This window comes from Plecotus auritus (assembly GCF_963455305.1).
Source record: "Plecotus auritus genome assembly, chromosome: 5".
Taxonomy (NCBI): Eukaryota; Metazoa; Chordata; class Mammalia; order Chiroptera; family Vespertilionidae; genus Plecotus; species Plecotus auritus.
This window is the reverse complement of record NC_137776.1, coordinates 36,612,991-36,630,025: the sequence shown is the minus strand read 5'-3', so window position 1 is coordinate 36,630,025 and position 17,035 is coordinate 36,612,991. Positions and strand designations below refer to the sequence as shown.

The window sequence follows — 17,035 nt, the reverse complement described above, 5'->3', positions numbered from 1 at the left end:
GTTCTGAGTCCCAGGCTGGGGCAGGTCCCACCATTGCCTGCACCACCTCACATAGCTCAGCACAACAGAAAGAGACGGTCAGGGGTCCCGGGCCCACATTCAAGTTGGAGGTCCTGGGCCCACGTTCCTTCTCCAGCTCTGAGCCGGAGCCCTGAGCTTGCTGATGCAGAGCTCAGAGCTGGGGGGGCAGAGCTGAGATGTCCTGGTTGGCTGGGCGAGCGTGGACATGGTCATGAGCATCTGGTGTCTAGTCTGCCTGAGATGGGGTGGGTTGGTGGCTCTGGAGAGCCCGGCAGGGATCAAGCCAGTGGTTCTGGTCGGGCCACATGATTCTCCAGAACCCATCTGTTCCTAGTGTAATTGTGAAGAGAAGGTTAGAGAAGAGAAAGATGCAAGTGGTCGATGAGCTGGATAGAGCGGAAGTCACAGAGAATGCAGAGAAAAGGCTCATTAGATGGCGGGTGAGGCCGACGCTGTGCCCCGTGAGGCCCTGGCCAGTCACATCCACTCTACCACATGGACCTGAGCTAATGGCCCTGAGTTGAGGACAACACCCATTGGGTGCACGTTAGGCTGGCACCCTGTGGAGAACGCCAATGGGTCACTGTACCCTCCCTGCCATGGTCACAGAGTCCCGAAGGCAAAGCCAGCGGGCATTTCCTCAATAAGTGGTTTGGGTCTCTCCCAGCAGGGGAGCAAGCTGAGCTGACTCCCACCTTTGTCCCTGCAGAGCGTGGCTAGGATGGGTCCCTTGGAGGGTGTCTGGAGCAGGCCCCGCCCCCAGAGTCCCAGGAGGACCACAGTCCTAGACCATTGGGGCTGCAGTAACAGCTTCCTGGTGAACCTGCCAACTCAAACTGCCTGGGAAACGTGCCCCAGATAATGAACACGTCTCCTTTGTTCTATCTCAGAGAACGTCTGCCAGATGTAATATTTTAGTTTCAGATGAGATCAAATTAATCTGTTCTTAGTGACACAATTGGACAGACACAGGTGCCATTTTCCTCTGAGATGGCTGCACGGTGGCTTCTGATGGGGCCCCAGAGGGTGGCTAGGCTGCGGACAATGGAGGGATTCGGAGGAGCTCCGGAGACCAGCAGACCAGCGCTGGATCAGGTGGGGTTGACTGCACCTCATCGATTTTTCTCTCCCAACTGTTATGAAAATACTCATCAAGTTAGACACAAAAATAAGACTCCTGTCTCAGCTTTGAAACCGTACGCAACACACACACACACACACACACACACACACACACACACACAAAGGCCAAGTGTTTGTAAAACCTAGGGGGATACTGTCGTCCACTGACCACAGTCTTGATAAAGCTGCATGGACAAGGCCAAGTCTTTGCCTCAAACAGACGATCACAAGGCCCCTGGAACCAGGGGAGGAAGGATCCGGTGGCCTCCATTTCCACTCTTGCTGTATCTGCATCAGCCAGAAAACCTAGAAGCCACCCCTTTGCGGATGGGGCCTTACCTGGCCTGGCTTACCCCTTCGCCACCGAGGCAGAGCTGTACCTCGGGCCCCTCCCAGCAGGAAGAAAGACTAGGGCATATGGAGGCACCCTGCATCACAGAATGTGAAGGCCTCTTAAATAAGAGCCCAGAAGAGGCCGGGGGGTGAATGGAGACTGATAACGTTTCCAGTGCAGAATTGGGGGAAAGGATTATTATATTCCACTCAAACTCTTTAAAGCATAACAACCCTTCTTCAGAGCTGGAGAACAGGAGGGGAGGGAAGAGGAGGCCCCGTGGGGGTGCAACAGAGGAACCCCAGGTGATGCCTGCAGCACAGGGCACACCAACCCCACCTGGAGCTTCAGATCAGGAGGAGGTGAGTGTGGTCAGAGCCACCACACGCCGAACCGGCTGACCAGATGTCACTGCACTACAGCAGGCAAAAGCCCAACATGCAGCTACAAGTGAGAACCACCTTCTGGAATAGAAGACACCTTGAATGGGATTCAATATCAGAAACTGAGGAAGTCTTGAAACGAGTCTGCCTGGTGTGCTAATTAGGGCGAGAGACGGAGGAGCAGGAGACAAAGAGCCAGGCTGAGATGGAAGGAGGTTAGTGTCAAGGGGTTGCTGTCATCGAAGGGCAGGTGATTTGATGCAAGGATATCCCTTTCAAGACAGGAGGAGGAAGTGACCGGATGTGGAGAGAGAAGAAGGCTAGAGGGGCATGGAGATGTCACACCCCCATGTCCTCGCTCTCTTCCTCTTGGGGTTGAATCCAGTAGGGAGTGCGGTGAAAACATGCAAGAGTACTGGGGACAGCCCAGGACACCAGGGGTTGGGGAGCTCTGTTATGCTGAGCCTCTGCGGATGGAGCTGGGGAGGACCGCGTGGTGGCCGTAGCTCCCAGGCCAGCCCGGCCAGCCCGGCCAGGACTTCTGCTCTCCAGCACTTGTGCTGGCTATTGGCGTGAATCCCTACCCTGAGACTATGGCTCAAGCAGGACAGCATGAGGTGCTGATAGGACCAGGGGGAGGGCAGGGTCTGGGGGTTGGTACAAAGAAGCCACAGCATGCGGGGTAGATGGTGGGGGTCAGGATCTCAGTGTGGGTGCCGGACACGACCATTCACTCACGAGCGATGGTCCCCACCCTGGAAGCAGACTTGATCCTCCACTCTGCATCAGGGGCCAGCCAGGAGCCAGTGGACAGTGTGTGGAGCCAAGACCCCATCAACTCTGTCCCCTTGAGGGCCATGAGCCCCTGCTGGTCACCCACGCAGACTTGGCCAAAAGCAGGGGTGGGGACGAGGTGCTCTGAAAGAGAAGACTGCACCCAGAGAAGAGGTCAGAGCAGCGCCTGGGATATGGAACCCACAAGCTTAGAGTTCTTGCTGACTGAGGGCGGGGACGCACGGGTGAGGTGAGGTAGGTAACAAATGAGCTGGCTGTTCTCTGCACAGCTTGGCTGGGTGGGAGTGAGTCTCGGCCCTGCCCCAGAAAGCGACCACCTGAGAACACATGAACGCTCTCCCGACCAGGACACAAGAGGAGCTGGACCTTCCGATTCTTGTTGGCCACACACACCTGGACACAACCATGCAGTTACAGTGGCTGTTCTAACACATTTCCACAAAGGTAGTGGCTTAAAGCAACACCAGTTTATTACCTTACAGTTCTGAGATCAGAGGTCTGACCTGGGTGTTCCTGGGCTGAGATGGAGTTGTGGGCAGGACTGTGATCTTCTTGGAGGCTCTGGGACCTGTCCCCTTTCTTCCCAGCTGCCAGGGCACCTGTATCCTCTGTCCAGCCCTTCCTCTGTCTACAGAGCTGGCCGTGGTGGCTGAGTTCTTCTCACAGGGACTCTCTATGGCTCTCCTATGCTCCGGCCTCCTCCTTTCTCCCACCTGTCCCCATGTCCAGGTCCAGGGTCACCTCCCCAGGTCCAGGTCTGGGGTCACCTCCCACGTCCAGGTCCAGGGTCACCTCTCCAGGTTCAGATCCAGGGTCACCTCCCCAGGTGCAGGTCCAGGGTCACCTCCCCAGGTTCAGGTCCAGGGTCACCTCCCATGTCCAGGTCCAGGGTCACCTCCCCACGTCCAGGTCCAGGGTCACCTGCCCAGGTGCAGGTCCCGGGTCACCTCCCTAGGTTCAGGTCCAGGGTCACCTCCCAGGTCCAGGTCCATGGTCACCTCCCCACATGCAGGTCCAGGGTCACCTCCCCAGGTGCAGGTCCAGGGTCACCTCCCATGTCCAGGTCCAGGGTCACCTCCCCACGTCCAGGTCCAGGGTCACCTCCCCAGGTGCAGGTCCAGGGTCACCTCCCCAGGTGCAGGTCCAGGGTCATCTCCCCACATCCAGGTCCAGGGTCACCTCTCCACATCTAGGTCCAGGGTCACCTCCCCAGGTGCAGGTCCAGGGTCACCTCCCCACGTCCAGGTCCAGGGTCACCTCTCCACATCTAGGTCCAGGGTCACTTCCCCATGTCCAGGTCCAGGGTCATCTCCCACGCCCAGGTCAGCTGTTCAGCAGCCTTAATGGCACCCACAACCTTAATTCCCTTTTGCCATGTAACCTAACATTTTCACAGGTTGGGGGGACCTGGACGTGGATGTTTTTTGGGGGGCTTATTATTCTTCCAGAGTACGGAGGGGAAAGAAAGTGAGGCCTCGCTCCCAGCCAAAGATTCCCAAATATAAAACCCACACCTGGCCCTTCCTAAGAGCAGCCTGAGGTGTGTGTCCTCCAGAGGCTGGGAAACCAGGGTCAAGTCTGACCCCAAGGAGGGGGCTGTAGCCCAGAGAAGCAAGTCACAGAGAAGAGACAGAGTTATTAAAAGTGAGGCAACCACACTAAACCTGCCTGCCAGAGGTCACCACTGAAGGAGGCAGACCTGGTGCAATGAATGCTGGACAGCAGTGATGGGAATCTAAGTCCCTGGCATCCAAGCAGACGTCAGGAATTAGTGTGGGAAATGAAACTTGCTGGCGCTCGCTGAGGTCCTCTGAAGAGACTGACTGATAGCGACAAAAATGATGAAGGGAACAGTGGTGGTGGTGAACGAGGCACCGAGAGAGCCCCCGAACCTCCTGAGCGATCTTGCACCTAAACTCCGGGCCCTGCTGCCTGCTCACTCCCTGCTCCAGCCCCTGTCTATTCAGCCCTGGAGTCGTGTCTGGGTGCCAAGGGGCCCGTCTAGTGGTGACTTCCAATTCATTACTGTTGTCGTTGTTATTGTTTTTAAGGTAAGGTAAGCCACTGCCATGTCTCATGCTGGGCAGTGTTTCATGGTTATCTCAGGAATGCAGGCCTGTTTGCAGACGTTACAGATGCCTGTCACCAGCTGTTTGCCTTTTCGGGGCAGACCTCCAGGCCTAATATTTGACTTGTGGGCCGGCCCCTGTAACAAGGCGTCGCTTAGGTAAGCTGCCATCCTCCCCAGGAGTGTGAGTCCCCAGCTCCGGCTCTGCAGTGTCATTCTCTGGGTTTAGGAAAACCCAGAAATTCTAAACACAGTTTAGAGGCCCCTCGATAGCGCAGGGAGAGTGACTGAGAGGACCTCAGATGAGCAGAGAGAAGGCAGGGCGCAGGTCAGCTGTGAGTACGTGGGCCCCAGCGCACCAGGTGGAGGCCTGCTTCTGCCCCAGGTCCAGGCTGGCGGGCTACCGCAGAGCTCTAGGTCTTCCCGAGGAAGGGGGTTAAGAAGCTGGGACGACTGACTGGATGCTCCCTCAAGAAGTTTCCCTTGGTGCTCCTTTGTGTTTATGTGCCATTAAACATGAAGCATGATTATCTATCTGTACTTAAAGCCTTTTTAATACCCAATTAACACAAATGACTGCAGAACACTTACAAGATAAATAATACAAACGGTATGCAGCCAGGGCCCCACCCATATTCCCACTGTAGCAATCCCTGGGTATTCTTTAGAGCCGGGAACCGCCTAGTCCTCAGTGTCCTCATCTGAGACTGGGGAGAACACAGCAGTCACTTTGTGATGTTGTCTGAGCAGTGAATGAGGTGTTGTGAGGTGTGGTGGCTGTTTTATTTTATTACTTTTTTCTTTCATCCATCCCCCACCACCCTCCCCTTTGGTAACCATCAGCATGATGTCTGTTTTGTTTATTCGTTTTTTAAAATTCACATATAAGTGAAATCATCTGATATTTGTCTTTCTCTGACTTATTTCACTTAGCATAATACCCTTTAGGTCCATCCATTTGGTCGAAAGTGGTAAGATTTCATTCTTTTTCATGGTGAGTAATATTCCATTGTATATATGTAGCTCATCTTTGTCTATTCGTCTATTGATGGGCACCTAGGTTGCTTCCATATCTTGGCTATTGTAAATAATGCTGCAATGAACATATGAACATATAGGGGTGCATATATGTTTTGAAATTAGTGTGTTTTTTTTGGTTGAATGGCAACTCTATTTTCAATTTTTTGAGGAATCGCCATACAGTTTTCCACAGTGGCTGTACCAGTCTGCATTCCTACCAACAGTGCACGAGGGTCCCCTTTTCTCCACATCCTCAACAACACTTGTCGTTTGTTCATTTATTGATGATAGCCATTCTGACAGTTGTGAGGTGATATCTCATTGTGGTTTTAATTTGCATTTCTATGGTGATTAGTGATGTTGAGCATCTTTTCATATATTTATTGGCCATGTGTATGTCCTCTTTGGAGAAGTGTCTATTCAGGTCCTCTGCCCATTTTTTTATTGGATTGTTTTTTAAATTTGGTGTTAAGTTGTGCAAGTTCTTTATATTTTTTAAATATTAACCCCTCAGCAGATGTATTATTGGCAAATGTCTTCTTCCATTTATTAGATTGTTGGGTTTTTTTTGCTTTGTTGATATTTTCCTTTGCTGGGCAAAAACCTTTTTAGTTTGATGTAGTCCCAATTTTTTCTTTTGTTTCCCTTGCCAGAGGAGATATATCCAAAAAGATATTACTAAGACCAATATCAAAGAACTTACTGCCTGTGTTTTCTTCTAGGAGTTTTATGACTTCAAGTCTTACATTTAAGTCTTTAATCCATTTTGAGTTTATTCTTGTATGTGGTGTAAGAGGGTGGTCCAGTTTTTCCTCTTTTGTCATAGATTTATTGACCATGTAAGTGCAGACTTATTTCTGGGCTCCTTATTCTATCCCATTGGTTTATACACCTGTTCTCATGCCAGTACAATGCTGTTTTGATTATTGTAGTTTTGTGCTACATTTTGAAATCAGGGAGCGTGCTTCCTCCCACTTTGTTCTTTCTCAAGGTTTCTTTATCCAAAATTAGCTGATATTCTCCACAAGAATTAAATCCCACAGGGGAAGGAAGGATTTAAAGAGAACACGAGCAGCAAGAATGTTGCTTTCCCAAGGGCCTTCTGCTTTCAGTAGCTGGTTTCTTGCATCAGAGGCTGGAATCACCTCCCAGGAGCCTCACTTGTCCCCTCCACCTGCTTCCTTCCAGCACATCATACACCTGCAGGGGGCCCCGCGAGGACAGCGAAGGCCAATACCACTGGAGTGTCAAAGATGGAGGAGCCCCTTTGAGCAAAGCCTCTGTTGTCACCGTCCCTCTCCACACAGGGAGGTGGCCGCGCCCATGGCTCACAGCCCAAGCCCTGCACTGGGCAACAGACTTGGCATCAGGATGTCCGTTCTCTCCTACAAATGTCAACCCTGTTCTAAGGTTCAAAGTTCATCCACAGCAAGACCGACGTCCCCATGGCAACACCCTGCCCGGACTCTATCCTAAATCCTCCTAATGCCAATGTTGTTAATGTCCAAATTTTGTACATCTTTGAATTTTTTATTCTTTGGTGCTCAGCATTGTAACCTTATGGGAAGCCAGGAATAACATCACACCCTGTACAGTAAACACCCCACTCCCAAGTCCCTGGTAGAACACGCCAACTTCAGGGAGAGATTTTATCTGCCTGGGCTAAGTGAAAGGCGAGGTGGCCTCCCACTTCCTTCTTCTCCACTTCCTGAAGCCGCCTGCCAGGGGGCTTGCTACTCAGGAGCCAGACCCCAAGGGAAATTCCTTCCTGGCAGCTCAGAGGAAAGGCACACGCGAGGTCAGTGCTGTTGGCAACCCTGTTCCCTGGAATAAACACAAATTCACTTGGGAGGTTCACGGTGGAGAGGGGCCAAGGCCTCCCGCCTCTGTGTCCCCAGGGGGACTTCGAACGTCTTCGGCACAGCCTGGGGAGCCCGAGGCCTGGCCCAGGGGCAGAGGCTTTGTGTCTTGGGGATAGTCTGGTCATACAGGGGTTAGTGAAACGGGTCTCACAGCCCCATGGCCTTCTATGTCAGGGACCTGGGCAAGCTCATTTGTCAGTGCTGGGAGGTCCGCTGGTCTAACAGTGCAGGGGAGGTGCCAGGTCTCCCCCAAACCTGCCCAATGTCCTTTCCAGGGGACGGACGCTCCTATTTGGGGAGAAATCCACCTAATACTCATTTCTGTTAACTCTGTAAATATAAAAAGAAACACTTCTTTTGTTCTTTGATTGTTTTCAGTTAGTGTACTTGGTGAGTTGTCTGCTTAGCAAGTTGCCTTTTGGCAAATTTGCTCTTGGTGAACTGACCTTGAGCCCACATGCTGTGTCCATAGACACTGGACAGGGAAGTGATCTCCAAGGAATGAGCATGTTTGCTTCTTGGTTACACAATCTCCCCGCCCCCCCAATTACTGTGCTCTGTTTCCTGCTTTCCCCCAGACCTGGTCTAACGGGGCCTTCCCTAGGGGAGGGGACAACTCCATCCTCTCAGTTCCTCAGGCCATGACCTTGGAGTCACCTTGGACTCCTCCCATATTCTCCACCCCACATCCAATCTGAGGACAAATTTGCTGGCTCTCCCTTCAAAATACAAGTGATTGTGGCTCAGTAACACGCAGCCTGTAGAGCGGAGGTCTGGTCCCACTAATCCTCTGCTCAAAGGCCTCCAGATCAGCAGAGGCCTGAGAGAAAGACCCAGGTCTGGTAAAGGTCCACGGAGCCCACGTGATGCCATCACGACCTCCTCTCCCTGCAGTGCCTGGAGTCCTTTTAGGCCTTCTCTTGGCTACTCTCGCACCTCCTCGAGTCTTTGCTCAAATGTCTCCTTCTCAGTAGGCTACCAACCCCCCAAAATACCCAGAGAAGATAACAAGGAGCTCGGTGGAAACCAAGCGTTAGAGATTGGGAGGAACATGCAAGGTCGGAGGGAGTTAGGAATGCCGGTGGGCTTTCGCTCAGTTGGATGGGGGCCACCAACGCTATCAAAAAGGAAGGTGGAAAGTCAGCCTCGACAGCAAACCCCTCGATCGCAACTTTCGGGTGTTTCAGAATGGATCCAGTCATTACCCCTTTGTCACTGTTCATTCTTGCACTGTGGTGGTCCCAGCATCACCCAGTTTGGGGACAATGTTACTCTGGAAGCTGGATCAAGCTGAAATAAAACTGCTTAAGGCACACCTAAAAGTCAGGCTGCAGAGTCAGGGCCCTCATTTTAATTATGAGGAAACTGAGGCGAGAAGGAACGTTTCCCAGCACCTGGCTTCCGTCGATGCCGCTCACCCACCCAGTGAGCCCTGGAGTGTGGCGGACTCGGGCTCCGTGGGCTCAGCCCACACACTTACTCCAGTCTCTCCTCTTCTTTCCGCCTCAGCTCAAAGTCCCGCTGCACCACTTCCCAGACGTGCTTGGCCTCTTCATCCGTGAGCTTGGAAAGGTCCAGCTTTTTCCCCATCTCGGCTCCTCGTCAGGCTCACACCTGGAAAATCACAGGATCATAGCGTCAGCCCAGAAGCCCACGATGCTGGCTGACTCTCGGAGCACCAGGCAACATCCAGAGTCCGGGTTCCCAGGCAGCCTGTCGGTACCTGGGCTAAACAGGCAACTAAACGAACTGTGTGGACTTCCCACAGCTTACTTTTAAAAGGGATCGACTTCCGCCTCCTGGACCTCACACCTGTAGACCCGAGTTCCTAATTCTCTTTTCACTGTGGAGTGAGTGTCCGTGATACCAAGGGACACCTCCTTCCCCCTGTCCTAGGCCGTGCTTTGTGATGGGACCCCAGGTGTGATCTGGGGGTCCTGCCTTAGTGGTCCTGGGAGCCGGAACGGAACAGCCCTGCTCTGGGGCACGATTTGTTGAATGAGGTTCTGCTGTGGTGACTGACCATTTGTAAACCACCTATGACTTCACTGGAGCCTGAAATCCATCTTCCCAGGAATGTCCGAGAAGGGGCCAACCATCTGCTCTCCTGGGGGAGCCTTCAAGTCAAAGGGAAGACTCCACTGGCTGCTGAACACGGGGAGCGTCACCCTCAGGCTGTTGACCCTGAAAGTGCTCACTGTGGGAACAGACTTCCATTTTTTGCATAAGCGGTTAATTATGAAAAGTAACATTTTCCGAGCAGCACTTAGGTACCATTTTAGATGAAAATTTCCACAGAGATCACATGCTGTCAACTAGAATGTCCCCTGGCTTGTGCCTTAAACTTGATGGAAAGCAACTTCCATTTTCTGCCCAACCCCGCAGGGTCTCCACACTGGAGCGCAGTCTGACTGTGCACACCCATGGGGAGGGACCCTGAGTGCCAGGATCATTCAAACTGGCCTCATTAGAGTTGAATTTAGATTCTGGACCAGAAAACATGAAAACAAAATAGATTTTTGATGCTCCCCAGAGCATACAGTTTCTGGGTTTAAAAAAATTGGAACAAAAAGTTATTTGATGGATGACTAAGATGTATTCAGTTCCGGTTTTTTTTTTTTTTTTTTTTTTTTACCATTTTTGAAAAAAAATATTGTATCCTAGGAAGCTCATTCTTTGAAATCCTATTTTCAGAGCAGATGAGAGTGCGTGACCATCAGCTGAGCAGTGACATGCCCCTCCTGGGGAGGAGGCCCACGCTGGCTCCTGGCTGCCTAGAACAAGGCCCGCCAGGAACATGCTGAGATGTGACCAGGTGGCCACAGCAGAGGGAGGCACACAGCCGTACCCGCGTCCACGGGAACCGTGGCATTACGGCCTAATACCATCTTGGAGGCCCCAACAATGAGCCTGAGTTCTTAAGGAAAGTAACATGTGTCCACGTACTCTGTTTAATAAAACAGTGATGTGGAATATACATTTTGAAACATGCATCCCATATAGCTAAACCACGACCAGACTGTTGCGACTTCATGGGTTAGACATTACCTGAAAATTTTTTACCCAAGTGCTTATTTTTGGTTCTGGCCCAACTACAGGGTGAGCAGCAGGGGCAGGGAGAGGATTGGAGGCAGAGGGACTCCAGGTTCAGACGTGGCCTCGGAGGAGGCTGTGCCATGCGGCAGGGAGGCAATGCTTCAAGAGCGCTGTTCCTAGGACAACCGAGGTTGAGGGCTAATGGTCCTCGACATGTTTTTTATATATTGTGACCCTATCTTCCCATTCAGTGGATTAAAAAATGCTTAAAGCTGAAAAAAACCTATGTTTAGAAAATAATCTCAAATTGAAGAATATGTTTGACTTCAGCATTTAAAATACACACCCCCCCAATTCACTGGCATTTAGGGGATGTACTGCAAGTACCCCCTCTGGCTTGTCTCCTGTTGGGACATGGATGGGGACACTTGCAGTAGGGGGAAGAGCCAGCCCCTCTGCCAGGCACAGCCTTGCTACGGGACCTACGTGGGCTCAGGGAGGGGACAGCCTTTCAGCCCATCACTTCCTGCTTCCTTGCTCACCCAGGCCTGATCTCCAACTGGTACCCCTGACCCACAACAGTCAAGGACAGCCCACGGAGGGTGCAGGGCTGCTGTGGCACCTGGCCTGAGGGGAACCTCCCAGGGTGCACGTGTTGGGAGGGCAGACTCCACTCACCAGGCTCTATCTGTCCCCTGCCCCATTTCGGTGGAGATAACTCCGAGTCATGAGGTTCCTGAAGAAAACACTTTCAGTTTGCGCCTGTTCCACTGCTCAGAGCTAATCACACTTTTAATCTTTGAGACTGTTAGCCTTCCCCCATCACTGAATAGTTATAATGGAGAGAAGAGGGGCTGACACAGAGGTGAAAGTGTTGGAAAGACACAGCAGACCTGGTTTTATAAAATGAATATCCTGGACCCAGAATACAGAATATCAATGGGAGTCTTTATTGTTAAAGGTTTGTGTTCATACTTTGGCTGAATTAAAGGGAAATCTGGCCGGGGGTTCCTCCTTCATGACACTGGGCTCGACCACATCTCTGGCGGGCTGCTCCCTAAGCCTTGGCGCAATGGTGATTCTGAGCGGTCACCGCCTGAGCAAATAAAACCAGGGAGCCAGTCAACATCCCTCACTAAATGCCCAGCTAAGAGTGGCAGGAATGCCCGCTGACTCAGAATCCAGGTGTGAGGTGCTGCTCTTGCTGATAAAGGTGCAGGCACACCCCTGAATGAAGGCACAGGTGCCACTTGTGGGATCTCTGCATTCACCTTTGTGGCTGTTTCCCAAATGCTGCCCCCAGAGCTGCCCATTGGTAGAACCAAGCCCCCAGCCCTCATCAGTTGCAAAATGAGCACATTCCCACGGGAAGTCCCCTCCCCCCTGCAGGTGCACCGGCACACCTGGGGTACAAGGAGAGGCTCTGAGGTCACTCCTGCAGCACTGACACTGTGGGCACTCTGCAGCCTGCCCACTCCCTCTGCCCTCCCAGGTCCCTCATTTATACACGGACACAGGTCCTGCATTTGTAGTGAAGGCCTCAGCTCCAGTGTCCTCAGCAAGGATGGGTCCCAGGCTGAGGCTGCAGGACGAGGGGGGGCTGAGAGTCAGGAGCTGGCTTCCCATCCCAGTTCAGGCACCAGCTGGCCCTGTGACCTGGGACAAGTTCCTGGGTCTCAGCTTTCCCATCTGTACCATGGACAACGGTCAGGCTCCCTGACCTCTCTGGTCCTCTCCAGCCCTGTATGATGCCGGGATATTAGAATAGAAGGGGGTGGGGGTGGGGATAAGAGGAGGGGAGGAAGGGGAGAGCTCTTCCCCCAGAGGTTGCTTCTAAAAGAATGAGATAGACCTAGAAGACTGACCCAACCACATGAGCAGCCACTGCATTATCATCCAAAGCCACCAGAGCCACCTTTCCCACCAGCCTGCTTTAACCCCCAGCCTCCACCAGATCCACTCGGCTGCTGGTAATTTCTCAGTCACTAATGCCTTAATCAGTAAGACCCCTGCCTGCTCATCTGGGTGCCTGGCACTGTCCTCGCCTGCGGGCCAATGTCACGGCTCAGCTCCCATGGTCTGCAGGCTCTGGCTCTCTCCCTGGATTTCACCTCCACCGGCAGGGTCAGCCTTTGCGGCTAGTGGGCTACTGGGGGCCTCCCTCCCCCCATTATCACTCCAACCTCTCAGAAAGAAATATGTAGATAAGATTAAAAAAAACACCACAAACAACACACAAAAAAAGATCTAAAGGCCCCAATCCAACTGAAAATGAAGTGGGTTTTTAAATTTGGTTAAGGTCCGAGCCTATGAAATCTTTGGGGATTTATACAGACTCTCCCCATATCTCTACAACAGGGTGGATGGACTGGGATGGAGCCTGGCAGCAAAGAAAGAGGATCCGGATAAACCCGGGGCTTCTGGAGGTCAGGATGCCTCCTCCCCTTCCAGGACACCCCCAGGGCCCTGACTCCAAGATCTGTAGGGCAGCAGCCCAGGAGGAAGTATTTACCCAAGCAGCCTTGGGCCCCTGGGCGACCAGCCCAGTGCGAATCCTCTGAGGTCCCAGCCCCAGCTCAGTCCGCCCCCCCCAACCCCCAATAGGGTTTCTAATTAAAAGCAATTTTCCTCAAAATGGCCTGCTGATCAGAGTATCCGGGTGAGGTTTGGGGTTCTGGGGGCTGGGCAGGATTTCCTCACCAGCCTGGAGCGAGGCCAGGGGGGCACTGGGGGCGTTTCCACACCATTATGCTGCACACTTCTCCGCGGACCCTCCCTGAGCCTGAGCCACCAGCCCTGGGCACCGGTGCCCAACCGTTCCCTCTTCTCCCCGCACTCACCAACTCTTTCCCTGGCAGCGCGGGCCCTGCTTCGGACGAACCTGGGCGTGTGGTCAGGGCGCACTGGGGCAGCAGGGCTCAAGGCACAAGGCAGGAGCTCTTGACTGCCTGGGCCTGGAAGGCAGCGGGAGGTCCGGGTGCTGCCCGCTGGGTCACGTGGGCTGCGCCCCGCCCGGCTCCGGGAGCACCGGCACCTCGGGGTGCTGGACCGAGAGGAGGGCCGAGCAACCCCAGTGCCCGCGCAGGAGGCGCCCAGTGCAGGGCCTCTCGCTCCTCGCCCCAAGCCAGCTTCGGGGAGAAAGGCGGCAGCAGGAAGGGGGGTTGAGCCCACAGCTGGCGAGTCGCGTGACTTTGCCGGCGATGCCGCCGCGGGGTCCTGCCCTCAGTGCGAGGGCGCCCGCTTGCCTGAACGCTCCGCGGAGCGCGCGGCACCTCGTTTAATTCCCACCCCAACTCTGCGGGGAGAAGGCTATTTACTCCGGCTCTACAAATGGGGAAACTGAGGCTTGGAAAGAGCCTTAGACAAAGACACGGACTAAGTGGGAACACCAGCTGGGAAGTGGGACTTTGAGCCCAGGGTTTCCTCGCGCAGATCTCGTGCCCCTCATCGCCTTCCATCCTGCCTGGCATCAAGGACGCCCCTGGACCGGGAGCCCACAGCGCCGGGAGCCCCTCCGCGGAGAGGGCACCCAGTCCTTGCCCACCGGGAAAGGTCCTGCAAGTCGCAGAGTCGCTCTCTGGCGGAGTCAGGATCCTCGCGCAGACGGGACGGGGCGGGGCGCACTCGGGGACGCGCGCCTGGGCTGGGCCTCCTCCAAGCCCTGCACTGGCTCCTGGGCGCTTCACACCCTGCCCTTCTCAGGTGCAGCCGCTGTCTGCAGCTCACAGAGCTTGCACCTCCTTCCAAATCCCATCTTCCCTCTCTCCGCCGGACTTGGGCGCAGAAGAGCACGCTGTCTTCTTTCCTCTCACTTACCATTAAAATGAAACAAAAATACATTCTTCCCCCTGGAACTACTTTTGAAGCTCAGTTTCCATGTCTGCACAATGAGGACAGGAATACAAATAATTACATAAATAGTCAACGCTGTTAGTGAACAGTTATCTCCATTTTATGAGAGAGGAAACTAAACCTTATAGGACTGTTGTGGGGGCGGGAGCACAGGAGGTGAACTTGGGTATTTCAGGCCCCAGGACTACATTAGGACGGAGGCTAGAACCAAACACCATCAACCCGTCTATGCAAACCCTGGAGATGGGAGCAACTTACACAGTTTCCACAACCCATGTGAGTGGTTCTTAATGTCTTTCATTCCTTACCATACACTTTACAATTGCTTGCAAAATTAATACCATCTTCCCAAAGTTGGCATTGGAACTGTAAGTTCCTTAATGGTAGATTTTTGTTGTTGTTGTTACTCTTCTCCTGAGGACATGTTTTTTTGTTGTTGTTTGTTTTTTCAGAGAGAGAGTGGAAGGGGGGGGGGTAGAGACACACACAGAGAGAAACATTGATGTGTGAGAGACGCGTCCCGAAAGGACAGGGGTTGGAGCCTGCAACTGAGGCATGTGCCCTTGATAGGAATCAAACCCGTGACCCTTCAGTCCAAGGGCCAACACTGTAACCACTGAGCCAAATCTGCTAGGGCCTTAATGGTAGATTTTTAAAATGTTTCCTTATACTTTAGTATTTATTTATTTAAATTAGCATGTTTTCAAGATGTATAAAATGGATATGCGGCGATAAAGATCTATGGTAAAGAATATAAACAGTATAAATGGAAAGTCAGATTTTCTTATTCCTCAGAGGCAATCATGATTAATAGTGTCTGTGTTTTCTTCTGCAGTTCGTGTGTGTGTGTGTGGTTAAGCATGTGGGCTCGCCAAGCAACTGCAAGAATTAGACGCAGGTCTGGGTGTGTTATCCTGGCTGTGTTTGCAGAAATCTGCTCTCCGGCCCCTCAGGGCAGGTGATGCTGACGCCCAGTCCCAGAGTTTAACGGTAAGGGTTCCAGTGTAGGTTTTCCAGGTAAGAAGAAAACACAGGCTGTCCAGTTAAACTTGAATTTTATAGAAACAATGAACAGAGTTTTTTTTGTCTTGTTTTTTTAGTGTAAGTGCATTCTAAATATTTCATGGGGTATACTTATTTATAAAAAATATGATTTATTTATCTGAAATTCAAATTGAATTGGGCATCTTGTATAGACCCTCAGAGTTATAACGGGAGCATCCTGAAAAGGTTTCCGATGCCCAAGTCAGCGTCCTGACAGGGGAGTGGTGGAGCCCTGTGCCCTGGGATGGGGACATTTGGGTGGACGGGTCTGAGTTTAAACCCCTTGATCCCCCAGAGCCCTCTGGGCACGGAGCAGCCCCTTTCCTCTTCCCAGAGGTGCTGGTGCCTGGACGCTGTGTGGAACCTCCCCTGAGATGGACATCTTACAGTAGGATGCTTGTTCCCAAGACCTGTCCCCATCTCTCCTTGTTTCCTCTACAGTGGTCGGCAAACTCATTAGTCAGCAGAGCCAAATATCAACAGTACAACGACTGAAATTTCTTTTGAGAGCCAAATTTTTTAAACTTAAACTTCTTCTAACGCCACTTCTTCAAAATAGACTCGTCCAGGCCATGGTATTTTGTGGAAGAGCCACACTCAAGGGGCCAAAGAGCCGCATGTGGCTCGCGAGCCGTGTTTGCTGACCACTGCTCTAGAACAATGCTTAGGGCCAGGTTTCAGCAAAGCCCAGATGGGAAAATAAAGTTCCTGCTCTGGGAATAAATGGCATTTTCACTGACACAATCGCAGCCTTGGATACTGTGTATCACCAAACACAGGGGAAATGTGTGCAGATGGACCTCGAAGATACCGCATGGAGTTTACTGATTTGGGAGAAATCTCCTTATCTCAGGACTTGTCTTCTTGGCAAGGACACTTGGAAATTATCCCAAGACACTGCTGAGATAGCTCTGCAAAGTGTGGGCACAATGGAAACGAGGTGCAGATGCTGCAGTTGCCTTGCTAGAGCATGGAGTAAGAGCTTAGAAGGCTTATGGAGCAGGAGCGAGAGGTTGGATTTATTACGTAAGACCAAACACTACCAGGACTCTGTTCCCTGAGGGCCCAGAGGACCCTCCCCTCACCAGCCCCCTGAGCAAGTGACCTGGAGGGCTAACAGGTGGGCATGAGGCTCGGAGCATGGGAGGATTCTGCCCAGGATGGGAAGATGAGACAGAGGCATGTGTGGGACCTCGGGAGTGGGAACCATGTGTGAGTCTTGTATCTCACGTCAACACTCACCAGAGGCCATCTACTGAAGAAGGGAGACTGAATGAACAGTATGCTGTGGACGTCAGCCTCTGTCCTTAGGACAGGTGAAACTTCCTCTCCTTTCTTCCCCTCTTTCCTGTATGCTGACCCCCGGTCTACCTTTGCTGAGGATACAGCAAAGGATGAAGGTCAGAGGCATCCTCCAGGGCTGGTCCCTCACATCACCAGGACTGGCGGCCTCCAAATTAATGTCTTGTCCCTCTGGACATCCTGCCCTGGGTGTCAG

At 52.5% G+C, this 17,035-nt stretch overlaps 1 protein-coding gene across 3 annotated transcripts in view; it reads right to left on the bottom strand.

Annotated features, from left to right (window-relative positions):
* MLPH (melanophilin) overlaps positions 1 to 13,620 on the bottom strand; it is a 31,802-nt gene extending 18,182 nt beyond the window's left edge. For 2 of the 3 annotated variants that reach the window (XM_080667835.1, XM_080667836.1), the window contains exons 1-2: positions 13,482 to 13,619; positions 9,086 to 9,219 (exon numbers count right to left, since the gene is read on the bottom strand). In XM_080667835.1, coding sequence (XP_080523961.1) covers positions 9,086 to 9,195 — 110 coding nt within the window. In that variant the 5' untranslated portion in view covers positions 9,196 to 9,219; positions 13,482 to 13,619. Of the gene's footprint in view, positions 1 to 9,085; positions 9,220 to 13,481 lie in introns of all 3 variants that reach the window. The other variant, XM_080667834.1, reaches the window with a different exon arrangement.
* Between the last annotated feature and the right edge of the window lie 3,415 nt (positions 13,621 to 17,035).